We start from the raw sequence: 24,373 nt of genomic DNA, 5'->3' as shown, positions 1-24,373 counted from the left end.
GCAGGAAGTAGCCAACAACAATGGGTGACAATGAGGGTCTTTTTGGCTTTTGGCGAGAAGACAAATTTTATCCGAGAGGAGACTACGTGCACCGAGACAATGGACGGCAACAATTGAGGAGAATGAGGCTCTCCTGTATTGACTTGTTTTGCCTTATGTATGTTGGCAAGGAGGTCAAATTGATCCAAAAGGAGACTGAGGACAGCAAGAAAGTGGACAAAAGAAAGGAGGAGAATGAGGGTCTCCTTTATTTACTTAGTGGCATCACCCTCTGTCTATTGGTAAGGAGATCAATTTTATCCTAGAAGAGACTGAGGGCAGTAGGAAAAATGTGGTGAAGACTGTGGATTGCCACACTGCAGCAGCAGGCTAAGCTAATGTTAGAATGTTTGTTTATTCTGGTCTTTTATGGTGACCGGCTACTAAAGAGTACCTCCTAGTACCTGCTTGTACCATCTGGAGTGTGCATTGGAAAGTGAAATCCATCCATTAATAAAGACATGAAAGAGCTTTTCTTTAAAATATAGTCCTCATTTTATTAACAGAGGCCAAATAAAACTTATCACATTTTATTTACAAAGGGGAGGCAATAAATATCTTAATAATAGTCATAAAATTATTTTGCTTACATTTGTTTTTTTTCTTTGAGAAAAAAAAAGAGATCATAAATGTGTCACGTTGTTAGTAACAGCCAGTAGACGGGTGAGTACACATTACTGGAGAGAAGAAACGTTGCACTCCAGCGACAGTCTTCCAGTCTGTGGACCGCGAAGAAGAAGAGTTCTCGACAACACGACAAAAAACAAAAGGAGGTAGAGGAAGTCTTCATCACAAAAAACCCAAAAGATCCCGTCCGTTTGTGGAGCAGCGAGTCCAGTAGTGCGTCCATGGAGGGCGAGCTGGGATGAAGGCGGCGGAAGACCATTTGATGTTTGCGTTTGTTGTCAGGGCTAAAGAAAAAGCACAAGCGGACGTGTCGCAGAGCGCATTCCGTCGCCGAGGTTGAAACCCCCCCAAAAAAGATGCGTCAAATATTGCACTCAAAGCAACACAGTCATCCTTTGCGTCTCCACGGCGTCCCCATCCAGTGGAAAGTATGGCATCCTGGTCGTCAGGGGCAACACAAACAAAAACCAATAAATCCCATTTGGCCGGTTTTTATGGCGGTCCAAACGTCACCGTTTCATCCAGCGAGTATAAATAAAACCACTGACGCATCCGAGAGTACAAAAATAAAACATCTTATTTGTTCTTTTAAACAAAGTCGCTCCCGTCCTCCCAACACGAGTGCTGTCCCACGGGTCCATCAGTTCCTCCTGGGTTTTAGCCGCCGGGCCCTTCGTGTCCGCTTAGTTACTGTGGTGAAGCGAAACTCCTCCAGCGGGTTCTCCCGGCCCTTGGGGTGGCGCTTCATGAAGTGGACCTCCTGCTGCCGCTGCGTGGTCCGCGAGCCCTTCTTGGGCCGCCCCTTGCGGTTGAAGCCCAGGTACCAGCCTTTGTACTTGGCCGACACCAGGGCCGTGTAGTTGTTCTCCAGGAACTCCTCCACGAACACGCACTCCTGCTTCCTTCCGTCGGGCTGACAAACAAAACAATAACAAAAGTTAGCGATCACAGTTTAAAATGAATGGCTTTGAATGACATTTTCAGGAATTCTTGGAAATGGGACATGGAGGAACTGATTACATTTTGGGGGTGATTCGGATCACCGGATCAAAGGAACATTGCGAGATAGGACCATTTTCGCCATTTGTGCATATAACTCTTCTGTCCCCTGTCTTAGTCATAATAAGCCTTGTAATGAGGTGTTCAAGCACACTGCGTATTTCTGAGCATTCTGTGTTCTTTTGAAATTATTCTCTATTAAATGTGTTTTTGTTCATATTTCCTGGTGTCCGGAACAGATTCATGGGATTTACATGATTTTCTCTGGGAAAAAATGGCTACGCCTCAGTTTTCATTGGCCCCTTTTGGACGACGAAAACTAAGGGTTGACTGTACTTTTAACAGTGACAGCAACACAGTGCACGGATGCAGCAGGACAACGAGCGAGTTGTACACATTTTGTGCGTAATTCAACTCCATCGTCAGTTAAAAAACGGTACTAGCGCTGCGCTCCACTCCATGCTCTCCCGCTTCCTCCTGGCTGTCGAGTGTGTTGATACATGAAAAGATCCAACCCGAGCTCTTATCGAATGCTCTTCTGCCACCTTGTGGCCGTTTTTATGGCTTAAAACTGCTTGAAAAGTCACCTCTTTTATTGTGCACTTGTGTCATCACCGCTTGGCCAAAAAAACGTAAAAAATGCATAAATGCGTCTTTGGGAGCGAGCGTTCAGGTTTTTTAAAAATGTATAAATACGTTTTTGGTATTGAATGGGTTTATATGTCACCGCCATGCTACTAAAATTACATTATTTTTCCTCATAATATTATGAGTTTATTCTCAAAAATTACAACTTTTTTCTCGTTAGAATACAACTTTTGTTTTTTTTAATGTAGAATTTATTCTTGTAAAATTACAGCTGTTTATTCCATTTCTGGTGTTATTTTTTGTGTTTTTGTTTTTTTTAAATTTTCCAACTATTTCAACTTTCTTCTTGTAATTATGACTTTATTCCCATAATATAAATTTTCCTCCAACCCAATTTTCCAAATATTACAACTTTAATCGCTGTTTTGTTTGTTTCTCATAATATCACAACTTAAAAAAAAACACATTTTTCTTCAGTATTTCAACTTTATGATACTAAAATGATTTTATTTTACTCATAATATTACGTTACTCTCACACTTAAATATTTCAACTACATATTTTTCCTCATAATATTATGAAAGATTAAACATTTTTTGTTACAATACAACTTTTTGAACTTATTGTTGTAAAATGACAGCTGTTTTTTCCATTTCTGGTGTTGTTGTTTTTTTGTAATTTTCCAACTATTTCAACTTTCTTCCTGTCCTTATGAATTTATTCCCATACAATTCAAATTTTCCAAAAATCCCAACTTTAATCACTGCTTTGTTTGTTTCTCATAATTTTACAGATTTTTAAAATGTATATTTTTTCTTCAATATTTCAACTTTATGCTACTAAAATGATTTCATTTGTTCTCATAATGTTATTACATTACTTTGCTTTGTTTGTCATAATACTACAACTTAAAAGAATAACAGATTGTTTCTTTAATACTTCAACTATCTGCTCCTAAAATGGTATTATTTTTCCTCGTGTTTCCTTGTGTTATTATGCAAAGTTTTTCATAATTCTCTTAATAATCTGACTTTATTCTTGTATAATTACAGCAGGGTTTTTTTTCCAATTCTTCAGTTGTTTTTTCCAACCATGTCAACTTTCTCCTTGTAATTCTGACTTTATTCCCAGAATATTTTGACTTCATTCCTGTATCAGTACAACTTTTCCTCCAACTTAATGCTCCAAAAAGTACAACTTTATTGGTTGTCTTGTTTGGCTATAATTATATTTTTTCTTCAATATTGCAAATTTATGCTACTAAAATTACATTGCACTTTTTTGTTTCATTTTCTCCTAATATTACAACGTTATTCTTGTAAAATTACAAATTTTTCTCGTTAGTATTTTGACTTTATTGTAAAATTACTGCTAATTTTAAATTTTTTCAGTTTTTTTTCTTGTGTGTGAATGGCCTGCAAATGTCCCCGGGGCCGCATGTGTGTTCTACTGTCTACTGTGTGAGCGTCAGGATGACGTAGTGGTGGACGAAGTTCAGTATTTGCTTCACATTTGTCATCATTAGCAGCTCAAGCTGTTAAAAATATGAAATGTGTCCTGTCCCATTAGAGGTATTGCACAACAGTCCAAGTAGACCTCCCCCGGTGTTGACTGAGATATTAACGCCACACTCTGCAGGTCCCGCACGCATCCCCCTACCCCCCCAGAGGCCACCTGGTGTGAGCAGGTGACATAATTGCAGCAGCATTCCTCCTAAGTGACCATTAGTTTGCGGACGCATTGTGTTGACGGCAGCGGGTAATTGACTGATCGAGTGTCAAAGGCTCGATTGCGTAACGGAGGAACGGCTGAGAGCTATCAAAGGGGTTTTGTTTTTGGGGGGCCGGCGGAAAGCCGATCCGCGGCCCCCGCCGGGATTAAGACACAAAATTCTCCGGGAAAAGCAAAGAAAATCCGCTCACCCTTCCGACGATTTTGCCCTTCTCGTTCATGCAGATGTAATGCTCGCTCTCTTTCCCTTTGATTCGAATGTGGCTGCCGAAGGTTTCCGTCTCCACCACCAGGAGAGCTGCAAAACACACAAAATAGACCAATTTTAGTCATCACGACGCTTCGTGACAAATAAAAACTAGTCAAAGGACAGGTACTCTGATGACTACTCTGATTTCAAATGTACTCAAGAGTAAAACTGCTTTGTAAGTGTGTGGGACAAAAAAGAAGAAGGTGTTATTCAATGACTTCAAAGGATTAAAGTGAGAAAATCAACTTTTCTGCAGAATTTAGCAGCAAAGTGTTGGTCCTGCCCGTCATTCGCTACGGTTTCCTCATTTCTAAAAAAGCATGCTTCATTAAAAGTACAAGTACGGACGTTGAAAAAGGATTTTAAAAAGTATAAATTGTGGCGGACTCTAGGGGGCATATCTCTCACCCAGGCAGCAGTCGGGTTGGGGGCGAGGTTTGGCGCCGGAAAGACAAGTTCCTGTTTTGGAATGTTGAAAAAAAACGTCCTGCTTGCAATGGACCGCGGCGGGTTCCTTCAAACTGCCACACTGGTGACCCCGACGTGATCCAACGCGGGACATTGGTGACCCCCAACATGGTCCAATGCGGGACATTGGTGACCCCATGACGTGATCCAGTGTGGCAGTTGCAATGAACATAAAATGGCCGACTCCGGATGATCACCTGACATGATAACCTTCATATCTCATATAAGAACTCAACAATCGCTCGTCCACACGTAATACAGACAAAAATGACACGTTGTCATAATAATACAATCATTCCGCATTCACGAGCCCGCATATTTTTAGATTTTTGCTCCAAAAATATTGTTTTTATTTTTTTCCTCCAAAAATAGGCCATTTTGTTCTCAGAGGTTGGTAAATAAAGTCATCCTGTATAATCCTACATTTCCGAATTTTAGGAAAATTAGGTTGCGGAAAACGTTCAAATGTTACGGAAGTCAATAAAATATGGGAATAAAGTCTGAATATTACGATAAGAAGATTGAAATAGTTGGAAAATTTAAAAAACAAAAAAAGCCGCAAAGGAAAAAAACAGCTGTAATTTTATGAAAATATTATATTTTAACAAAAAAGTTGCAATTTTATAATATGTTTATAGGCAATAAACTCATAATATTATAAGCAACATAGTGTCATTTTAGCAGCACTGAGTTGAAATATTGAAGAAAAAATATGCCCTTTTTTAAAATTCATAATAATACAGACAAAAGAAAATAAAGTTGTATTTTTAGAAAATTTGGTTAGGGAAAAAGTTATAATATTATGGGAATGAAGTCATGATATTCCGAGAAGTAAATTTACAAATATTATTTAAAATGACAGTTGAAATATTTGGAAAAATTAAAAAATATATACTAAAATGGGGGAAAAAAGAGCAAAGACCAAAGTTCATGTAAACTCATTCAATACCAAGGGCGTATTTTTACGTTTTTATAAACCCAAACAGCCGATCCCAAAGACACATTTATACATCTTTGATGTTTCTTTGCGCGAGAGGCAAAAAAGAGGTGATGACGCAACTGCACAATAATGGATGTCACTTTTAGAGCAGTGTCAAGCCATAAAAAGGGCCACAAGGTGGCAGCTCGGCATGTGAATTTGAATGGAAAAAAACACACATGACAGCAAGGAGGAAGTAGAAGAACGTGGAGAAGGTTACGCATGCGTGCACACAAACAATTCAGTTCCAAACGTGAAAATTGTGAATAGTTCATGGTGTTATAGTTGTAAATAAGCTGTTACTTTGATGTAAAACAACCTTTTTTTGTGTCGTTTATGTTGTAGTATAGTTGTTGACATATTTGAGCTGTCACAAAACATTTGTGTCAAAGTGAAAGTTATGCCTGAAATGTATCTTTTCACAAAAACCCGGTTTTCTCCCTTTTTTAGTCAGGGACTGATATTTTCCTGAAACTTACCTATGTTCCACTGCTGATTACTAAAGAACGGATAAAGTTAGAAACAAACTTTTTTGTTCTAATGAAAGACGGCAGTCTAATCTTTCTTTTGGTAGGTTCCGTGTTCAGCTAGCCATAGAACACAATATTCTGTGTGCCTTGAAAAATCAGTCAAAATCGTCTAAAACGGTCGCTACTGAAGGGGTTGAATTTTGGAAAACGACTGGGATTGAATGAGTTAATAATATCTTTTTCACCTATATGAAAAATATATACAACCTCTTAGCATATTATGAGATATCCAAGCGGCAAAGTTGCATCCTGGACGCCGCTGGGCTACACCGTGACTGGGATTCCATGTGTCCACGGATCATCTTACGTTAGCATTCATTTGTGGTGAGTCGCTACACATTTTACTTGAAATGTGTTTGGTGTGGGAGGTATACTGAAGAGAAAAGGGGCGGGTTCTGGTGCTGAATCCAATATAATAATCACAACAGTCACTTTTATTGTAAACGTTGAACCAAAATCGGAGGAGAAGGTCGACGTCAAGCTAGCAGGAGGGTTCGGAGGGGGAGGCGCGAGCCGGGTGTCAAAAGTAGACATTTTTATGGGCGTGTCAATAACATTTGCTGGTGAGGATCTACTGTATTTACTTTGGTTAGCAAAAGAAGATGTTTTATAGTAAATGTACCTTTACATGACTTCAGGTGTGCTCAAATTGAAGATAAAATGAACTTGATTATCTTTTGTGGGGTTTTTGTGTCGTCTAGCGGACCCTTCACGGCCCACATGCCACATAGGTTGCCCACCGCCTTGTCCGCAAAGTGCTATTAGCGTTAGCAAACAAACAAATCACATCATCATTGTGATGTGCTAACATGACCTTTGTTGATAAAAGATGCTAAATACTTTAAGCTGACACAGCAGGACGCATCCCGGTGCCTCTTTTTATTTATTTCGGGTTTTTTTACAAGCTCCCCCCGTACCCCCCTCCACCCCGACGTTAACCCCTGCGAGGAGGTCTTTGTTTGCGTCGGGCCCTCCAAGCAGCAAAGAGATGGGCCCAACATTTGGCGAGTGGTTCTGTGCCCCCCCACCCCAGGATTAGGTTTCAACGCGTCTTTAGTCTGTGCTCACTCAATCCAAAAGTTAAGATGATCCATTTGTTTAACACACAGACCCATTCACACGCGCTCAAGGGAGCGGAGGAAGAAAAGGCCCGAGGGGGTGGGATGGGCTCCGGGGCAGAAGTCCCTCCCCACCCCGCCACCTAAAACCCCAGGGGGACGCTGGGAGGAATAAATGAGTCCTAATCCAGTGGAAGTTTGCATTGGGGGGAAGAAGCGTCGGTCTGGATTCTTTACAGAAAAATCCAAACCATCCAAATTTGCCATCTTCACTCTCGCGCTTTCTCTGACTCGATGTTTCCAAACAAAGATGCTAACTTCGCCACATCCTCTTAAAGTCATCGCCTACCCAAAGCGTAATCTCTCAGCCAATCAACAGCGCTAGCAAGCAGCATTATGCTGACAAAGGGACGGCATGCCGTGCTTTTATTTACACTGGAAACCCGTCATCTGGGACTACGCTGTCCCAAATCACCTGGGAAACCGTCGCACTCAACCAAACCCTGGCCGGGTACGACGCCGTTGGGAGAGCTTGAAGACGTTACACAAACAAGCACATGGAGGACTTTTAAAAAGGCTGCGTTTGACTTCATGTCGGGTGGCCAAAGTGCGGCCCGAGGGCCATTTCAGACCAGCGGCTGTTTTTTATTGTCCCGTGGGACATTCTGACAATGTCATTCAACAAAAAAATAAATAAAACTAAAAAACAACAGCATAGTAAGTGGAAAAATCTGCAGTAATTTTACAAGAATAAAGTCAAAAATATTACGAGGAAAGAGTTGCAATCTAACGAGAAAAAGTCAGAATTTTACAAAAATAACGTAATATAACAAAGAAAAACAATGTCATTTTACTCGCTCAAAGTTGAAATATTAAAGAAAAATATGGTATTTTTATAAGTCAGAATATCATGAGAAAGAAACAAAACAAAATGAAGCTGCAATTTTTGGAAAATTAGGTTGGGGAAAAAGTTAGGAATACTATGGGAATAATGTCAAAATATTATGGCAATAAAGTCATAATCATTCACACATCTACATTTAAATTTAATAATAAATAATAATTAAAAATTATATATAATATATAATATATAATAATAATATATAATATAACAACAGCATCAGAAATGGAAAAAACAGGCTGGAATTCTACCAGAATAAAGTCAAAATGTTAAAAGAAAAAAGTTGTAAACTAATGAGAAAGTCGTAATTTTACGAAAATAACGTAATATTATGAGGAAAAATAATGTCATTTTAGTAGCATAAAGTTGATATATTAAAGACAAAATCTGTTTCTAGTCATAATATTTTGGGAAAAAATAAATTAAAAAAATAGTTGGAAAATAGAAGAAAAAAAACAAGAGGAGAAATGGACACAAGAGCTGGAATTTTACCAGAATAAAGTCAAAATGTTAAGAGAAAAATGGTGCAATTTTACAAGAATATTATGAGGAAAAATACTGTCATTTTAGTAGCACGGACTTGAAATGTTAAAGAATAAATACGTTCATTCGTTCATTTTCTACACCGCGTGTCCTCACTAGGTATGCTGGAGCCTATCCCAGCTAAGAATAAATACGTTACTTTTTAAAAGTTGAGAAAATTACAATTTTGAGAAGCAAACACAACAAAATAACATTTTGGAAAATTAGGTTGGGGGAAAAGTTATGACAAAGTACTTTGGGAATAAAATCTAAATATGGGAATAAAGCCATAATGTTAAGAGAAGAGGAAAGCTGAAAAAACAAGAGGAGAAATGGAAAAAAAACAGCTGAAACTTTACCAGAATAAAGTCAAAACATTAGGAGAAAAAAGGCGTATTCTAATGAGGAGAAAAATGTGCAATTTTACAAGAATATTATGATGAAAAATAACGTCATTTCAGCAGCATACAGTTGAAACATGAAAGAATAAATGTTAATTATTTGTCAAAAGTCATAATAATCCAAGAAAGACTCAAGTTTTGCAAAATTGGGTTGTGGGAAAAAGTTATGACACCCTATTATGGGAATAAAGTCATAACATTACAAACAGAACGTTTGCGATTATTATTTTAAAAGAAAGTTGACATATTTGAGAAGAGCAAAGAGTGAGGTCGGTGCTAATAATAGTCTTTTTCATCTACTTGGAGCCATGTACCCACTACTGCTGCACATTTCAAAACATGAACTATTTTTACATTTCATTCAATTGAAATATTAAACATGATTAATTGGTTAATTCATTTTTATAGTAAGTCATTCTGGTCCAAAAATTTGTTTTGTGCATGGTCAGATTTTGATAAAAGTTTAACACGAGCACTGATGCATAGATACGATGTGCATTTCACTTGGAGATGAATAAAGTATGTAAGTATTCGTCCTCCATATCTTTTATTTCAGCCGGATGTTGGAATCCTTCCCTTTTTGAACTTGAGCTTAACTTTTGTCCACTTGAAATGGCTATGATTTAAATCTGCATATTAATTTGATACCATATTGAAAGGGAAAGTTGAAGAAACATGATAAAGCAGTATCCACAGTTAAAAACAAAAATACATACAAGCAGCGATAAAGCCTCATTTTCAGGGGAATCTCCACCCTCTCATCCAGACACGCACATACATTGACAGGTTTTCACGGTGCTGGGATAGGAACACCAATATAAATTAAGCCTTCAAGATTAAACACTCCTAATACACAACATAATCATCAAACTTACTTATTCATATAACTCACACAGAGCAATGAAGAACTTCATGTCGCGTCTCCTGCCTTCTTTCTGCTATGACGGTGCATGAGGCGTTCAGATGCGCTCGTAATTGTGAGCGTTAGGCGCTAATTGTTTTACATTTTTATTCACGTACCCTCAGTGACAATTGGCGTGCCCTACTTTGGGAACCTAGGATCTACATGGCAAAGCTGAGATGCAAATATATACAGTGTAACTTCTTAGCATGTCTACATGTGTTGCAAAAATAATTTAAAAAAAATAAAAAAATCAAAGTGGAGGAGCGATTGCGTTCATGATTATGACTCGACAGTATTGTGCATGAGCAAGTGAACTGTGGGCTATGATGTCCCATATTATTTCTAGTCATTCTGTTGTTGTACAAGGCGGTGTTTGGCACTGATAACTGGCGGGAGGAGCGATTGCATTCAATTTTAGGACGCCACCATATTGTGCATGAGCAAGTGAAGTGCAGTGTGTTATGATGTTACAGATTATTTCTAGTCATTCTATTTATTTCTATTTGACAAGGTGGTGTTTGGCACTGATAACTGGCAGGAGGAGCGATTGCATTCACTGTGTGACCGGACTACATTGTACACAAGCAACAGAAAGACTAGAAGTAATCCACGAAGTCCATTACTGCTAGTCTTTCTGTTTGTTTGGATCTATTATTCAAGTGTACTGTTTTCTGGATTATTTTGAGTCATTCTCTTTTATTCCTATCGAGCAAGCAGTACCCAAGTGCCAGTGATTTTAAAAATGAAGACTTTTGAAATATCGGATAAAGATTCAGGCCTCACAAGAGGCCGTGCAGCTCAGAAGGACAAAAAAAACCCCGTGAATACGCTGATAAATGCAAGCGGCAAGAACATCCAACATGGCGGCGTGATGGATGTGACGTGGGGGCGGCGGACACCTTTTAACCTCTGCTTTCATTTACCTGTCAAAAAGTCGACAGTTCCAGATTGCAGCTTTTAACTGCTTAAAAGCTCCGCGCAGCCTCCACCCGCTGCTGCGGAAGAGCCTCAGAATATCGAATACGCCGTAAGCACACGTACGTCTTCCTGTGGCGCACTCAAGCTACCGAGGAGTTGGCAGGCGCCGGGTACTGCAGGCGGCCATGCGGCCTGCAGGCGGGGAAAAATGATCTGCTTCCACTCCAGCTCATTTCACCTCAGTCGGAATCATATTTTACACCGGGCCTAACCCTCCTATAACACCATGAAATCTAATCATATCCTACATACACGTCCTTCCAATCAATATCGTCATGCTCAGGACACCACAGACCTCTGCCAAGGCCCACCCATCCTAAAAATGTCCATCTGACTCCATTTCACTGAAAAATCGCCACATGCCTGGCAATACATGAAAAAAGTTGGGCTTTTATGAGAAAATAAATCATATTTTTAAAAGGAAAATACAGCAATTTTACAAGAAAAAAATTGGGCTTTTATGAGAAAATAAAATATATTTTTTAGAGGAAAATACAGCAATTTTACAAGAAAAAAGTTGGACTTTTATGAGAAAAAAATTCTAAATTTTGCAAAAAGCCCTGGCGATTTTACAAAAGGAAAATGTTCTGTTTTTATGACAAAAAAAATAATAATTTTATAAGCACAAATTTGTAATCTTTAAATAAAAAAAAAGTTGTACTTCTCTGACTTCGAAAAGTCATTTTTTAAAGAGAGAATACTGAAATTTGCCCCCCAAAAATGTACAACTACTACAAAATTTTTTTGCAATTTTACAAAAACACATGTAATTTTACAAAAGGAAAAACTCTGTTTTTATAACAAAAATATTCCAAATTTATAAGCAAAAATTCTCAGTTTTACACAGAAAAAAAATTGTACTTTGACAAGAAAAAGTCATATTTTTTAATAAAAAAATACTGCCATTTTTAGCCTCCAAAATTTAGACTATTATGGAAAAATGGAAATTTTACAAGAAACCCTTGCAATTTTACAAAAAAGGAAAAAGTTGTTTTTATTACAAAATTTTTTAATTTTACAAAAAAAAATCTTAATTTACAAGCAAAAATTTTACAAGAAAAAAAGTTGCGCTTCCACAAGAAAAACTGCAGTTTTACCAGAAAAAAGTGGGGACTTTTACAAAAAAAATCGAAACTTTACAAAAACCCTTGCAACCCATGTTACAAAAGGAAAAAGTTGTAATTTTCCAAGAAAATTTCACAATAAAAAATGCAATTTTAGAGAAAAGCCCCATAAGAGGTCAAGAATAAAGCTGTAATATTATGAAAAAAGTCATAATTTCACTCGTAGTGCAGAAGATGATAACGTTCACGAGAAGTTGTCATTTCAAAAGATTTAATTTCTTGTAGAATTACCTGTTAGGAGTTTTTCATGTTTAATTTTTTGAAAAACATCATCAAAACGGGAGGGCGCCGGAAAAGAAGGGCAAAATGTGGGAGTTTCCCGGGCAAAACGGGAGGGTTCAAATGTAGAAATCTAAAAGGCTACTGTCTAAAAAGTGAGCAAAATGATCTTGCGCTCATCCAGCAGGTTCTGCAAGGATTGACAAGAAGATTCCTGCGTTGTTCTTGTAGTCTCGAGTAAAATGTGAGTGAGATGCACAGGAATTCTCCCATACCATACTTGCCCCCATCATCTCCGTTGGCGTTGATTTTCTTCCCGAGGATCTGGACGTGCTTGCCCGTGGTCCTGCTGTACAACTGGTAGATGCGGACCTGCTTGCGGCTCAGGTCGTCCGGGTTTCTCGTGTGGTTCTCGATGTAGAACCTGAAATCGGCGGAGCTCTGCTGGGACTCCTGCGCGGGAAAGGGAGGACGGAAAGTTGGGAAAATGAGGCTTGTGGATTTGTGTGGTTTGTTTGTTTTTGTTGTTAACTGTGTCGTTGACGTTTGAATGCAGCCTGATGGCGCATATTGATTTACCTGCGCCGGCGTTCCCCACTAGCAATTATACACCTGAAGCTGCACTATCATCAAAGAAATATCTGCCCGCAGGACACCAACGCGCCATAAATTAGCAAAACACAGCAGGCGGAAGACGACCAGGATGAGCGGGGGGGAGTGGGCGGGGCTTTGTCATCCAACCCACAAGAGTTCACCTGTCTGATGTTTACGAGTCACCTTAGACCCGGCGTAAAAAACGGGGAAATTGCCAAGAAAGCCAAGCCGACGTGTGGAACGCGGAGAGGAAACGTATACTTTCAAGGGCCGTGAAATCTCAGCCAGGACCTCGTTTCCACAGCTGTACGTCGGCGGTAATTGCACAGTAATGGCGCTTTACGCGGCGGCTCTCAGGTGGCTAATTATAGCCCCTCGTTATTCCAACCCCCGCCAAATTAACGACACCCAGAGAAAAGGACGTGAGGATGGCAGCCGCGGTACAACAAAACCCTGAAAGACAGAAAGTGCGGGGAAAGAGGGGACAAACAAGTTATGGCGAGTGCAAGGCTCCGCCCCCTTGTGCACCTGGTGAGGTTGGATAGCAGCAGCTAATCTGAGGAGGATCCACTCGGGCTTGCTTGTTTACTTCCACGTGACAATCGCTAATCGCGCATCAGGGATCAACTTGTCAGCTTGCAATGTGGAGGGAAAAACCCTTTAAAGATCAGACTAAAGCTGTCCACTCAGCACGACGCATCCGCTTTAGGACGCCCGATGCGGAATGTTACCTTCGGCACGGTGGGATGTGACGCCGCTGAAGGCTGTGGAAGGACGGGGGAGTGCGCTTTCTCGACACGCTAGCGATGCTCCAAATGCGTGACTTCACATCTGATTCTGGAGGATTCGTTCAAACCATCTGAAAACGTGTTTCTGGCGCATGCGTCACATGAACGCCTTCACGAAGCTTCAAGTGAGTCGTAAGTCGTACGTCACGGAGGTTTAGGAATTACACAGTCAGCACACGATGAGAAAAAGCTTGGAAAAGTAACCATCCATCCTTTTTCTAAGCCGCTTATCCTCCCTAGGGTTGAGCGGGTATGCTGGAGCCTATCCCAGCTGGCACCCTGGACTGGTCGCCAGCCAATCGCAGAAAAAAAGGCAATGTCACACGTTACAATGTCACAATATCAGGCAAAAGTGACAAATTAGAACATGTAAAAAAAACATTCATCACGTGAGAAAAAGTCGTACATTTACAGGAAATAAGTTGGAAAGTTTTACAGGAGGAAAAAGCTGTACTTCGACGAGAAAAAGTCAGATTAGTCCAAATGTGTCATTATTTTTTGTCATTATAATTTTACAAGAAAAATCATCCTCACTGTACAGTAAAAAACGAGATTCGAGAAAACACTCCTAATTTTACAAAAAATAGTCATGAGAAAAATACATTTTTAGAAGAAACACTTGCTATTTTACAAAAGGAAAAGTCATCATTTTAGGAGACAAAATGTCAATTTTATGGCAAAAAAGCATAACTTTATAAATAAAAATGATTTATATATAATATATAAATTCAGAATTTTACAAGAAAAAAAGCCATTTCATAAAGAAAGAAGTTGGAAAATTATGAAAAGGGTTTAGTTTCGTGAAAGAAAAAAGTCAAAATTTTATGAGGAAAAAAATTTGCGATTTTATGAGAAAAAAAGCACAATTTTACAAGTACAAATTCCTACTTTTGCAAGAAAAAAAGGACATTTTAGAGAAAAAGTACTAATTTATAAGACAAAACTCTGAATATTACAGGAAAATCAAACTTCTACAAGAAACGTTTGCAATTTAACAAAAAGTAAAAAATTTTATAAGAAGAAAATATACAATTTTTTCAGAAGAAAGTCCTAAATTTAAAAGTACAAAAAATGCCATTTCAGAAAGAAAGAAGCTGTAATATTATGAAAAAGGTTTAATTTTATGAAAGAAAAAATTTTGAAATTGAATGAGAAAAAAATTGCTATTTTATGAGAAAAGTACAATTCCTCAGAAAAAAAGTCCTCATTTTAAAAGTACAAATTTTTACAATAATTTTACAAGAAAAAAATGCTATTTTAGAAAAAAAGAAGTAAGAATATTATTATTTTTTTAAGTTTTAATTTTATGAAAGAAAAAAGTACACATTTTATGAGAAATAAATTTGTAATTTATGAGAAAAAAATGCAGTTTTACAAGAAGAAAAAACCCCCGACATTTTAAAGAAAAACTCCTAATTTACAAATTAAAAAGTCGCACTATGACAACAAAAAAAGTTTTACAAGAAACGCTTGCAATTTTACAAACAGAAAAGTCCTAATTTCATGAGAAAAAATTGGTAGTTTTAAGAAGAAGAAAAAAAATCATGATTTTCCAAGAAATAAAAATCTTAATTTTACAAGAAAAAAATTATATTAAAAAAACAACCTAAAATTACAAGAAAAAAATTACATTAAAAAACCTCCTCATTTTACACAAAAAAGCTGAAATATTCCAAGAAGAGCTAAATTGTATAATAAATGCTTACACTGTTACGAAATGGAAAAGTCGTAATACAAAAATTCCTAAATTTTTTGAGAAAAAAAATCATACTTTTACAAGAAAAAAAAAATTTTCTAAGATGTTTTTTTTGTTTATTTAAAAAAAAAATTCAAAAGACGTTTTAGAAGCCTCCTACTTTTACAAGAAAGAAAAAAAGAATGAATGTTTTAAAAAAAACTTTTGCAAGAAACCCTGGCAATTTTAAAATTCAAAAAGTTACAATTAAAAAAAAAAGCAATATCAAAGAAAAACTCCTCCCCCGCTCTAACTTTAATAATGATTTGGAGTACATGAGAAAGTGGGGGGGGAAACATGTTCTTTAACCAGAAAGTTGCATGCATATTACGTCCTTTTGACGAAAGAGGTGAAAAATGGAGGTGAAAGTTGTTGTGATGTCAACCAAAAAAGCATCCCAGCCATTAAAAAAAGCGCTGACCACAGGAAATATATCGAATAACCCCCCCAGTTGGCACGACATTGGGTACGCGTGCACACTCAAAGTGAGCTGCATCAGACATTGGATATTCAGTTCATGTCTGCTTCACACCGAGCGCGGTTTCCAAGGTTTTGGCGATGTGCTTCCATGTGCTTTGTCGTATGCAAAGTGTCTTTGGCAAAGATAAACATCAGCGCGGTCTCTCATCGAGCCTCCCCGAGTGGAAGCTTCAAGGTTGAAGAACAATCCAAATAAAAAGCGCTGAGGGATTTATCTCCAAACAAACACACGGGGTGCGCGTTGCTGGCTTTTTATCAGGTGGCGTCTTTGCGCGTTCAAAGACGGGGCGGCATGAAAGCCGATACGACTTGAAAAGTGCGACGGTGGAAGTGGACTTGTGGCGTCCGTCTCCGCCTGCACTTTGATGGCGGCGGTTGTTAACCCCTTAGCGTTTTTGGGACGGGACGGCGCGACGTCGGCCTCTTTTGAAAGCTAACAAGCTGAAGTTTTATCCCCGACAGTCAGAATGTGTCCAAGTGCTGGTGACGCTGATTCATAGGAGGTTTGGGATTTTTTTTTTTCCAGGAAAATGTGCCTTCAGAATAAACATTTTGACGGTATGGACTAGAAAAGACAAAAGCTTGAGTTCATTGTCAAATTTGACAATGATAGTACAAAATGCGATATTTTCCACATGCTGCTTCAAGTTACGTGAGAGTTTGTGTGTTCTCTCACTGGAAAGGTCATCCCGCATGACCTACATTTGCACCACGACACACAGAAAAGCCCGCTTCCCATCAGTGTGCGCCCAGTAAGGAGGTCAGTTGGGAAAGGCCGCTTCCAATCGGGATATCTGAACTAAATGGACCTCTCCGAGACAAATGACACTCCAACAATGGACAACTCATTAGGTGGCGCCGCATGCTGGCAATGAGGATGAAGAAACACCTTTTCGAGAGACTCTCTTCTTTGGTTTGATCGACATTCCTAAACGTTGCCAAGCCACGGCCCGAAATGTGAAAGGTGCTGCCGCAACACGGGCACGACATGATGATGATGATGATGATGAGGATGACGATCAATATTCAATTTTTCACCCACCCAATTCAAACTGACCTGCGTCCCATTTGGGGGTCTGACCCACGGTTTGGAACACCTTGCATCTTTAGTCAACTTTTAAATGCTTTTTTTTTTGTAGTTGTTTATTATTTTTGTTCTTTTTCTTATTTACTATTATTATCTTTCACTTTTAAATACATTTGAAATCATTTTTATGTTTTATTATTATTATTTTTTAATTGTTTATTATTTTTGGTCTTTTTTTAACTTATTTACTATTATTATCTTTTTTTTTTACCCATCCTGTCCAGTTTGGAACACATTGCTATATTATACATTAGATGATCTTTACTCCACTTTTAAATACATTTGATTTTTTTTTTTTTTTTTTTACATTTTATTCATCTATTTTTTTAATTTGTTATTTTTGTTCCTTTTTTTTCTTATTTACTGTTCCTGTCACTGTTTTTTAACTTGTCCTGTCCAGTTTGGAACACATTGTTATAAACAACTATAGACTATCTTTATTCCACTTTTAAATACATTTGATTGATTTCTTTTTACATTTTATTTATCTATTTCTTAATTGGTTATTATTTTTGTTCTTTTTTTTTTTTTTTTACTTATTTACTATTATTATCATTTTTTTTCAACTGTCCTGTCCAGTTTGAAACACATTACTATATTATAAACTAAACAATCTTTATTCCACGTTTAAAAACATTTGTATACATTTTTACTTTTTTTTTTTAAGTTTTATTATTTATTGTATTCATTTTTAATTTAAATTTTTTTTCTTTTTGTTTACTTTTTTTTAACCTGTCCTGTCCAGTTTGTAACACATTGCTATATACTACATTAGACTACCTTTATTACACTTTTTAATACATTTTAAATTACTTTTTACTTTTTTTTATTTTTTTTTATTTATTTACTAATGTGCTATTTTTATTTTATTTTTTTGACTAATGTCCTGTCCAGTTTGGAACACTATATAATATATTCTATATAATATATTGAACTAGCTTTCTTCCACTTTCACATACATTTTTGATCCATTTTTATGTATGATATATATTTTTGTAACTTGTTTACTATTGTTGTCTTTTCTTACTTCTTTGCTATTATTGTCATTATTTTTGATTGTAGCGGCCCTGTCCAGTTTGGAACTACAGCGCTATATAATGCATTGGACCATCCTTATGCCATGCTGAAATTATTTTTAAAAATAATTTATATTATTTTTCTCTTTCAATTTAAAAATACTATTAAAAGTTCATGTATTTTTGAAGCTGTGCTGTTGATCTCGATGCCCTTATGTGCTAAACAGGTTGGCTCTGCAAGGGAAAAGTGAAAGATATGCCTCTTGTTGCGTAGTCTTCTTTTTGTCTTGTATTGGCTGTGTTGTCTTGTGCAAGTCCCTCATGATCACGTGTTAACTCCCCATCACGATGCATTAAACGTGCAAACGTACACCGAAAAGCAGCATCTGCACAGCAAAAGCATGCGGTGCGATCCACGCTCGTTTGTCTTAGCGTCGCCGGCGTGAGAGCAGAGGAGAAGCCCGCTGACTGGGGGCCAAATAATACTAATCATCATCATAAAAGTGGAGTTTGTGTGAGTGGAAGGAGAAGAAACACCGAGTGAATGAGTCAATTAGGTGAGGCAGACGCCTGCAAATGGTTACAGTTCAAAGTGAGACCCCGCTCATAAAACACAACAAGAGTGGAGCAAGCAAGCAGGGGGAAAAAAGCCCTTTCAAAGAGGAACTTTTAACCCCGGAGCTTCAAATATCTGTCAGGGTTGTTGCTGTAAAAAGCTGCTGCGGCTAATTGAAGTGCACATGTACCGCACACATTCCTCCAAGTGCATTTCAGCCTCTTTTACTCTGACAAGTGCAACATTGCTCATAGTAACAAGGCATTTATACACTTATTCTTGCTAGCTGGCCAATTTGCACATCAAATTCAATCAGAATTCAAAGTGGACCTGGAGTGGAGCTGGAGTGGAGCTGGACTTTCAGTAAAACCTGTTTATTGGAAAGTTGTGCTCCTCGGAGAAAAGTCGTATTTTTTTAATGACAAAATACTTTACGTCAAAATATTACAACAACAAAAAAGTGAATTTTACGAGAAACACTTGCAATTTTACCAAAGGAAAAGACTGGAATTTTCTGAGGAAAAAAAATCATAATTTTACAAGATAAAAGTTGCACTTCTGCCAGAAAAATACTTTTTTTTTTTAAAGAAAATACGCAAATTCTACAAAAAAGTCAAAATATTCCCCAAAAAAATCAGAATTCTAAAAAAAACGATTTAAGTTTTACAAAAGGAAAAAAATATATAAGGGGAAAAAATCACGATTTTACAAGATAAAATTTGCTCTTCTACAAGAAAAAGTTTTTTTTAAGAAAATACTCAAACTTTACAAAAGAAAAGTCAAAATATTTTAAAAAATCCGAATTCTACAAGGAAAGGAAAACATCATGATTCTTTGAGAAAAGATTCCCAATTTTATGAGAATAAATAATAATTTTACAAAAGTGGTAGTTTGAGAAAAAAAAACTTGAATTTTCCAAAAAAATGCTTGAAATTTTATGAAAGGAAAAATGTCATCATTTTATAAGAAAAAATATGCAATTTTATGACAACAAAAATCAGAATTTCACAAGAAAAAAACTTATAATTCTTCAAGAAATTGTTATTTTTTAATATTCCAATTTTACATGAAAAAAAGTCTGAATATTACAAAAAAGAGGAATTTTGCAAGAAATGTTTGCAATTTTACAAAAGGTAAAGTTGTAGTTTTATGTCCAAAAAAATCAAAATTTTATGAGAAAAAAAATCACAATTTTACAAGAAAATGAGCTGCAATTCTACAAGAAAACGGCATATATATATATATATATATATATATATATATTTTAAGTCAAATTTCACAATGGAAAAGTTGGAATATTATGAAAAAAATCTGAATTGCACAAAGAAACGCTTGCAATTTTACACAAGGAAAAAGTCGTAATTGTATGAGAAAAAATTTGATATTTTATGAGAAAAAAATTAATAATTTTAAGTTGTACTTGTCAGAGAAAAGTCAGATTTTTCAAATGAGAAAATCCCCCAGTTGGACAAGAAAAAAGTCAGACTTTAAATCTGATTTCTACAAGAAACACGTGCAACTTTAGGAAAGGAAAAAGTCGTGATTTTATGAAAAACAAATGTAATTTAATGAGAAAAAAAAATCATAATTTTTACAAGAAAAAAGTTGTGTGCCTCTCGGAGAAAAAGTCATATTTAAAAAAAAACATACTCCAATTTGACAAGGAAAAAATCAAAACCAGATTTCTTTAAGAAAGGCTCGTATTTTTGCAAAGGAAAGTCAGCATTTTAAGAAAAAAAAAAACGTTTTTCCAACTTGCACATGAAATGAAAAGAGAATGAAACGTGGAAGTGTAGCTGCAGTTACCGCATGATTCAAGTGGTCTTTTTGTCATTTTTGCTCCAGAAGATCTATGCTCATGTGTTTTATGAAGTATGTTATTTCGGAACATTTCACGCACTTTTTCCTTTCAAAGGGCTCGTCGTGTGACGTTCACGCAGCGCTTCAGTGACAACACTGTGGCATTCCACGAGCGACCATGCGCACAAAACACACAAATAAGTGAGAATGAAACACGGAACTGTACCTGTAGTTGAAAATAGAGGACCAGGAAATGTAAACACCTGAAAGGAAAGAAGCAGAGGAGCGAATGAGTCACCGGTCGAAGGCTTTTAGCGACTTCTATTGGAAAGAATGCATATTGTTGTGTTCGTTTTGGAGGCGTGGGGGTGGACACTTACAGGTAAAAGAACCTGGAAGGCAGCAGCGACATCTTGACGTTGCACACAAATACACCTGCTTCCGTTGAGCGCACACAGAGGGAGGGGGCAAAACGAGGAGAAGCGGCAGAAGAAGAGGAAGGTAGAGCCCACCTTCCTTCAACTCCTACGCGGACCTCAGTGCGCCTTTTACGCACACGGCTCCGAGGAGGAGTCGCCGGAGGTGGAGGAGTCCCAGCTTGGGGGCGACAGCGGCACGGCCACGCAACATGAGGCGCGTCCTTGTTCAAACGCTTATCCAGGTTATTCACCACTTTTTGGGGAAGAAAAAACAAGATGGAATCCTCCGATCACAAGCTCCCAAAGTGCGCGTGACGGGAAGAAGTTCTACACCTTGACCGTCCCATTCCTCATCTCTTGGAGGGCTGCAGTGCGATAATAAACACATCCGAGCAAGTGTCTTCTTGTCTTCGTGCCTCGTAGCTGGCGGAGTTGATGGCGCAGCACCGCCTGTCTGTCAGCTTGGCGCGTCTGCGGCTGCACTTTGGGGCACAGAGACGCTTTTTGCTGCTTGGTGGGTGGAAACATGTCAGCCGTTTGCACCTGATAGGGTAATCATAGGACCATCAGCAGGCAGAGGAGGGTTTCTCACCCCCACCCTCCCCCCTTCCCTCTCAGTGGGCAAAAAACACGATTGATTTAAATCTGCACAGTTTTGACTTTAATTGCAGCCCCCCCCCCCCAATTAAAAGTCATGCCTTTTGTGTATTTTAAGCGAGATTTGACCATGCATCTAAAACATGAACTTTTGGGGTCTGTTTTATTCCAAATATTTATATTTCATTTGATTCTACTCATTTGAATAATTATGAAGTTTTTACCATGCATCTAAAACCTATTTTTCTATGAATATTTATATAAATATCTATATTTTTATGTATTATAATACATTTCCTATACTATCATAAATGTTATTCCGTTTGGACTTTTAAAAATGATAATAATTAGAGTTCTTTCCATTTAAAAGTCATGCATTTTGTCTATTATTTTTTTATACTAATATAAATGTACATTGAAATGTAAATGTACAAACATTGAAGCATGTTTTAGGGTGCACCTAAAACATTAAAGTAATTTGGGGTATATTATATTTATATGAATATTTATATTTTATTTTATGATAACAGAAATGTTATTTGGAATTTTGAAATCATTATCATTGCTAGTTTATCATTAGTATTAATAGTATTTAAAATAATAATAAATATATACAACAAAATATTTATTTTTGTTCTTTTTTCTGTTTTTTTTCTTTCATGCAAATGATTCATTTTTGGAATATTTGAAATCATTTTTATCGCTAGTTTATTAGTAGTATTAATAGTATTTTAAATGATTAAAGTAATAATAATTGTATGAATAAAAATGAATGATAGAAATATTTGATTTTGTTATTTATTAATTTGATGCTTTATTTCATATAAAATATTTACTTTGGAATATTTGGATTTGTGTTTACGACTCATGGCATTTATTATTATTCATAGTATTTACAATAATGAAATGATATTTTTATTTTCTTCGTTATTAATGTTCTTATTTTCTTGTCATGTTTTAATGTTAAACAGTAAGACTATGAATGTTTTTAATGACGTATCTGAGCCCTGCCATGACGAAACATTGCCGCAGTGATTGTATTGTTCCCCTGCAAGAAACTGCCTCTCTGCTGTTATTTGTGCTTTTTAAAGCTTCACCGCTTTGTGGATTGGGCCTCACCTTTCCCCAGACAGCATTCAAATGCATCTTTCCTCCCCTTTCTTTCTTTTTTTTCAATAATGTGCTATAACTTATCCTGCATTTAAATGAAAGAGAGGTGTGAAAGTGTTTACAAGCGCTTCAGAGCTGGCTGGCAGGCAGGCAGGCAGAGGTAAAAATTTAAAAAAAAGTGAGTCCTTGCACACAGCACACATCCCTGCCGCCATTACAAAAAAACTTTATTGTCCCATTAAAACTGGATCCTCCACATTCCTGCCCCATTCATATTCAAAATGATCCTAAATGATTACACACATGACTTCCCATGCGGAGATTTCACAGGCGCTCAAAATGAAGCAGCCAAATAAGCAAAAATAGCCTTTTTACAAATAATAAAAGTAAGTAAATGTTGCATGCGGCCTGCATGAATGAAGAAGGAACAAGAACGCATCAGTCAGCGCCTCCTCAAAACATGTTTGGGACGACACGCTCAGACCGTGACTTCAAAATCCACAGCAGAAAGAGGAGATAAAAAGCATCTGTGTCCTCGCCGACGACCACGGAACAAGCCGACAGTCACGGGAGTCGTCTTTGACGCCGACGTATCGGTCTGTGAAACACGCTTGAACTTAAGCGACGTCAAAACGTCCGTCCGATTAGCAGCAGCATGATGAGGTGACCCCGAAATCGCACTAAATGGCTTTTACGCGCTGTTCACTGGACAAACTTTGTCGTTTTGGCCACCCATTTTAGTTAAATGCCACACTTGTATTTTACATTTTACATTGTTTAAAAAAACATTACAATTTTAAAATATTTTAATTTTAAAATATTTTATTTGAAATTTAGTTTTAAAATGTTTGAATTAAATAAACGTTTTAAGTGAATAAAACACCAAACTTGAGGAAAACATTTTTTTGTAATTTTTTTTCAAAACATTACAATTTTAAAATATTTAAATTTTAAAATATTTTTTTAGAAAATTATTTAAAAAGTTTTGATAAAATAAACGTTTTAAGTGAGTAAAATGCCACACTTGTGGAAAACCTTTTTTTAACATAAAAAAAAAATTTATATTAACATTTTAAACATTTTAATTTTAAAATATTTTTTGAAATTTTAATTTGGAAAATATTTATATTAAATAAACTTTTTAAGTGAGTAAAATGGCACACGTGTGGGAAACAATTTTTAAACATGTTTTAATTTTTAAAATATAAAAATATATTTTAAAATGTTTTATTAAATAAACATTTTATGTGAGGAAAATGCTACACTTGCACAAAACATATTTTTAAACATGTTTAACTTAAAAAAATTACATTTGAATGAATTTTTTTTTTTAACATTTCAAATGTTTATGAAGTTTCTATCATGGAAGACATTTTCAAGCGCCAGCACGTTGCATCTATTCATGAACGAATGGACTACAGTCACAACCTGGGCTTGGGTACGCCTCAGTTTTCGTATAATTCGGTTTTGGTGGAAAGTGTTTTGTTTTTTGTGCAATATTACGTGCAACATACGTGTACGCTCTGTCAAAATGCGTGTCCTTCAAGGATGCCGCTTACAAGCACTGATAACGTATTGCGTCAAAGTCGTCAGTGCGAAGGCCGCGCTGGCTGAAAGACGTGTACGAGGCGTTAGCTCGGCGGGCAGCGCGCTTGCAGACTGCAAACACGACGTTTTACAAATTGCCAGCTGACAGCGCTTTGAGTACGAGCTGATAAAACGCCTGACATGCGGGCAGCCGCCGGTCGAGTGTAACAAGAGGATGTTTTATGAATGAGGAGAAATGGAAGGGGGGTGAGGGGGCTGCGGCGAGGGGGGGTTAGCTACTCAAGGTTTTAGGTTACCTGGTAGAGATTAGCTGACAAGAGTGAAG

At 37.0% G+C, this 24,373-nt stretch overlaps 1 protein-coding gene across 2 annotated transcripts; it reads right to left on the bottom strand.

Moving 5' to 3' along the window:
- Positions 1-548: 548 nt before the first annotated feature.
- Positions 549-21,316, bottom strand: fgf24 (fibroblast growth factor 24). 2 transcript variants are annotated; one of them, XM_054792881.1, is made up of 5 exons: positions 20,755-21,316; positions 20,601-20,637; positions 12,594-12,771; positions 4,176-4,282; positions 549-1,579 (listed from the first exon to the last, which is right to left on the bottom strand). In XM_054792881.1, exons 1-5 carry the CDS (start codon positions 20,784-20,786, stop codon positions 1,307-1,309), a joined length of 627 nt encoding a protein of 208 aa, XP_054648856.1. In that variant the 5' UTR covers positions 20,787-21,316; the 3' UTR covers positions 549-1,306. The 2 variants fall into 2 exon arrangements, with proteins under 2 accessions (XP_054648856.1, XP_054648857.1); XM_054792882.1 differs by having other exon boundaries at positions 12,603-12,771.
- Positions 21,317-24,373: the final 3,057 nt, after the last annotated feature.

Source organism: Dunckerocampus dactyliophorus, chromosome 11, assembly GCF_027744805.1.
Source record: "Dunckerocampus dactyliophorus isolate RoL2022-P2 chromosome 11, RoL_Ddac_1.1, whole genome shotgun sequence".
Classification (NCBI taxonomy): Eukaryota; Metazoa; Chordata; class Actinopteri; order Syngnathiformes; family Syngnathidae; genus Dunckerocampus; species Dunckerocampus dactyliophorus.
This window is presented reverse-complemented; position numbering and strand designations above follow the sequence as displayed.

Bases quoted from the DNA above. Each gene is read 5' to 3' on its own strand.
- fgf24 (XM_054792881.1), bottom strand. From the start codon at position 20,786: ATGTCGCTGCTGCCTTCCAGGTTCTTTTACCT. The intron at 20,638-20,754 runs GTAAGTGTCCAC...CTTTCCTTTCAG, and splicing joins CCTTCCAGGTTCTTTTACCT to GTGTTTACATTTCCTGGTCC. The intron at 12,772-20,600 runs GTACAGTTCCGT...TTTCCCGCGCAG, and splicing joins TCCTCTATTTTCAACTACAG to GAGTCCCAGCAGAGCTCCGC.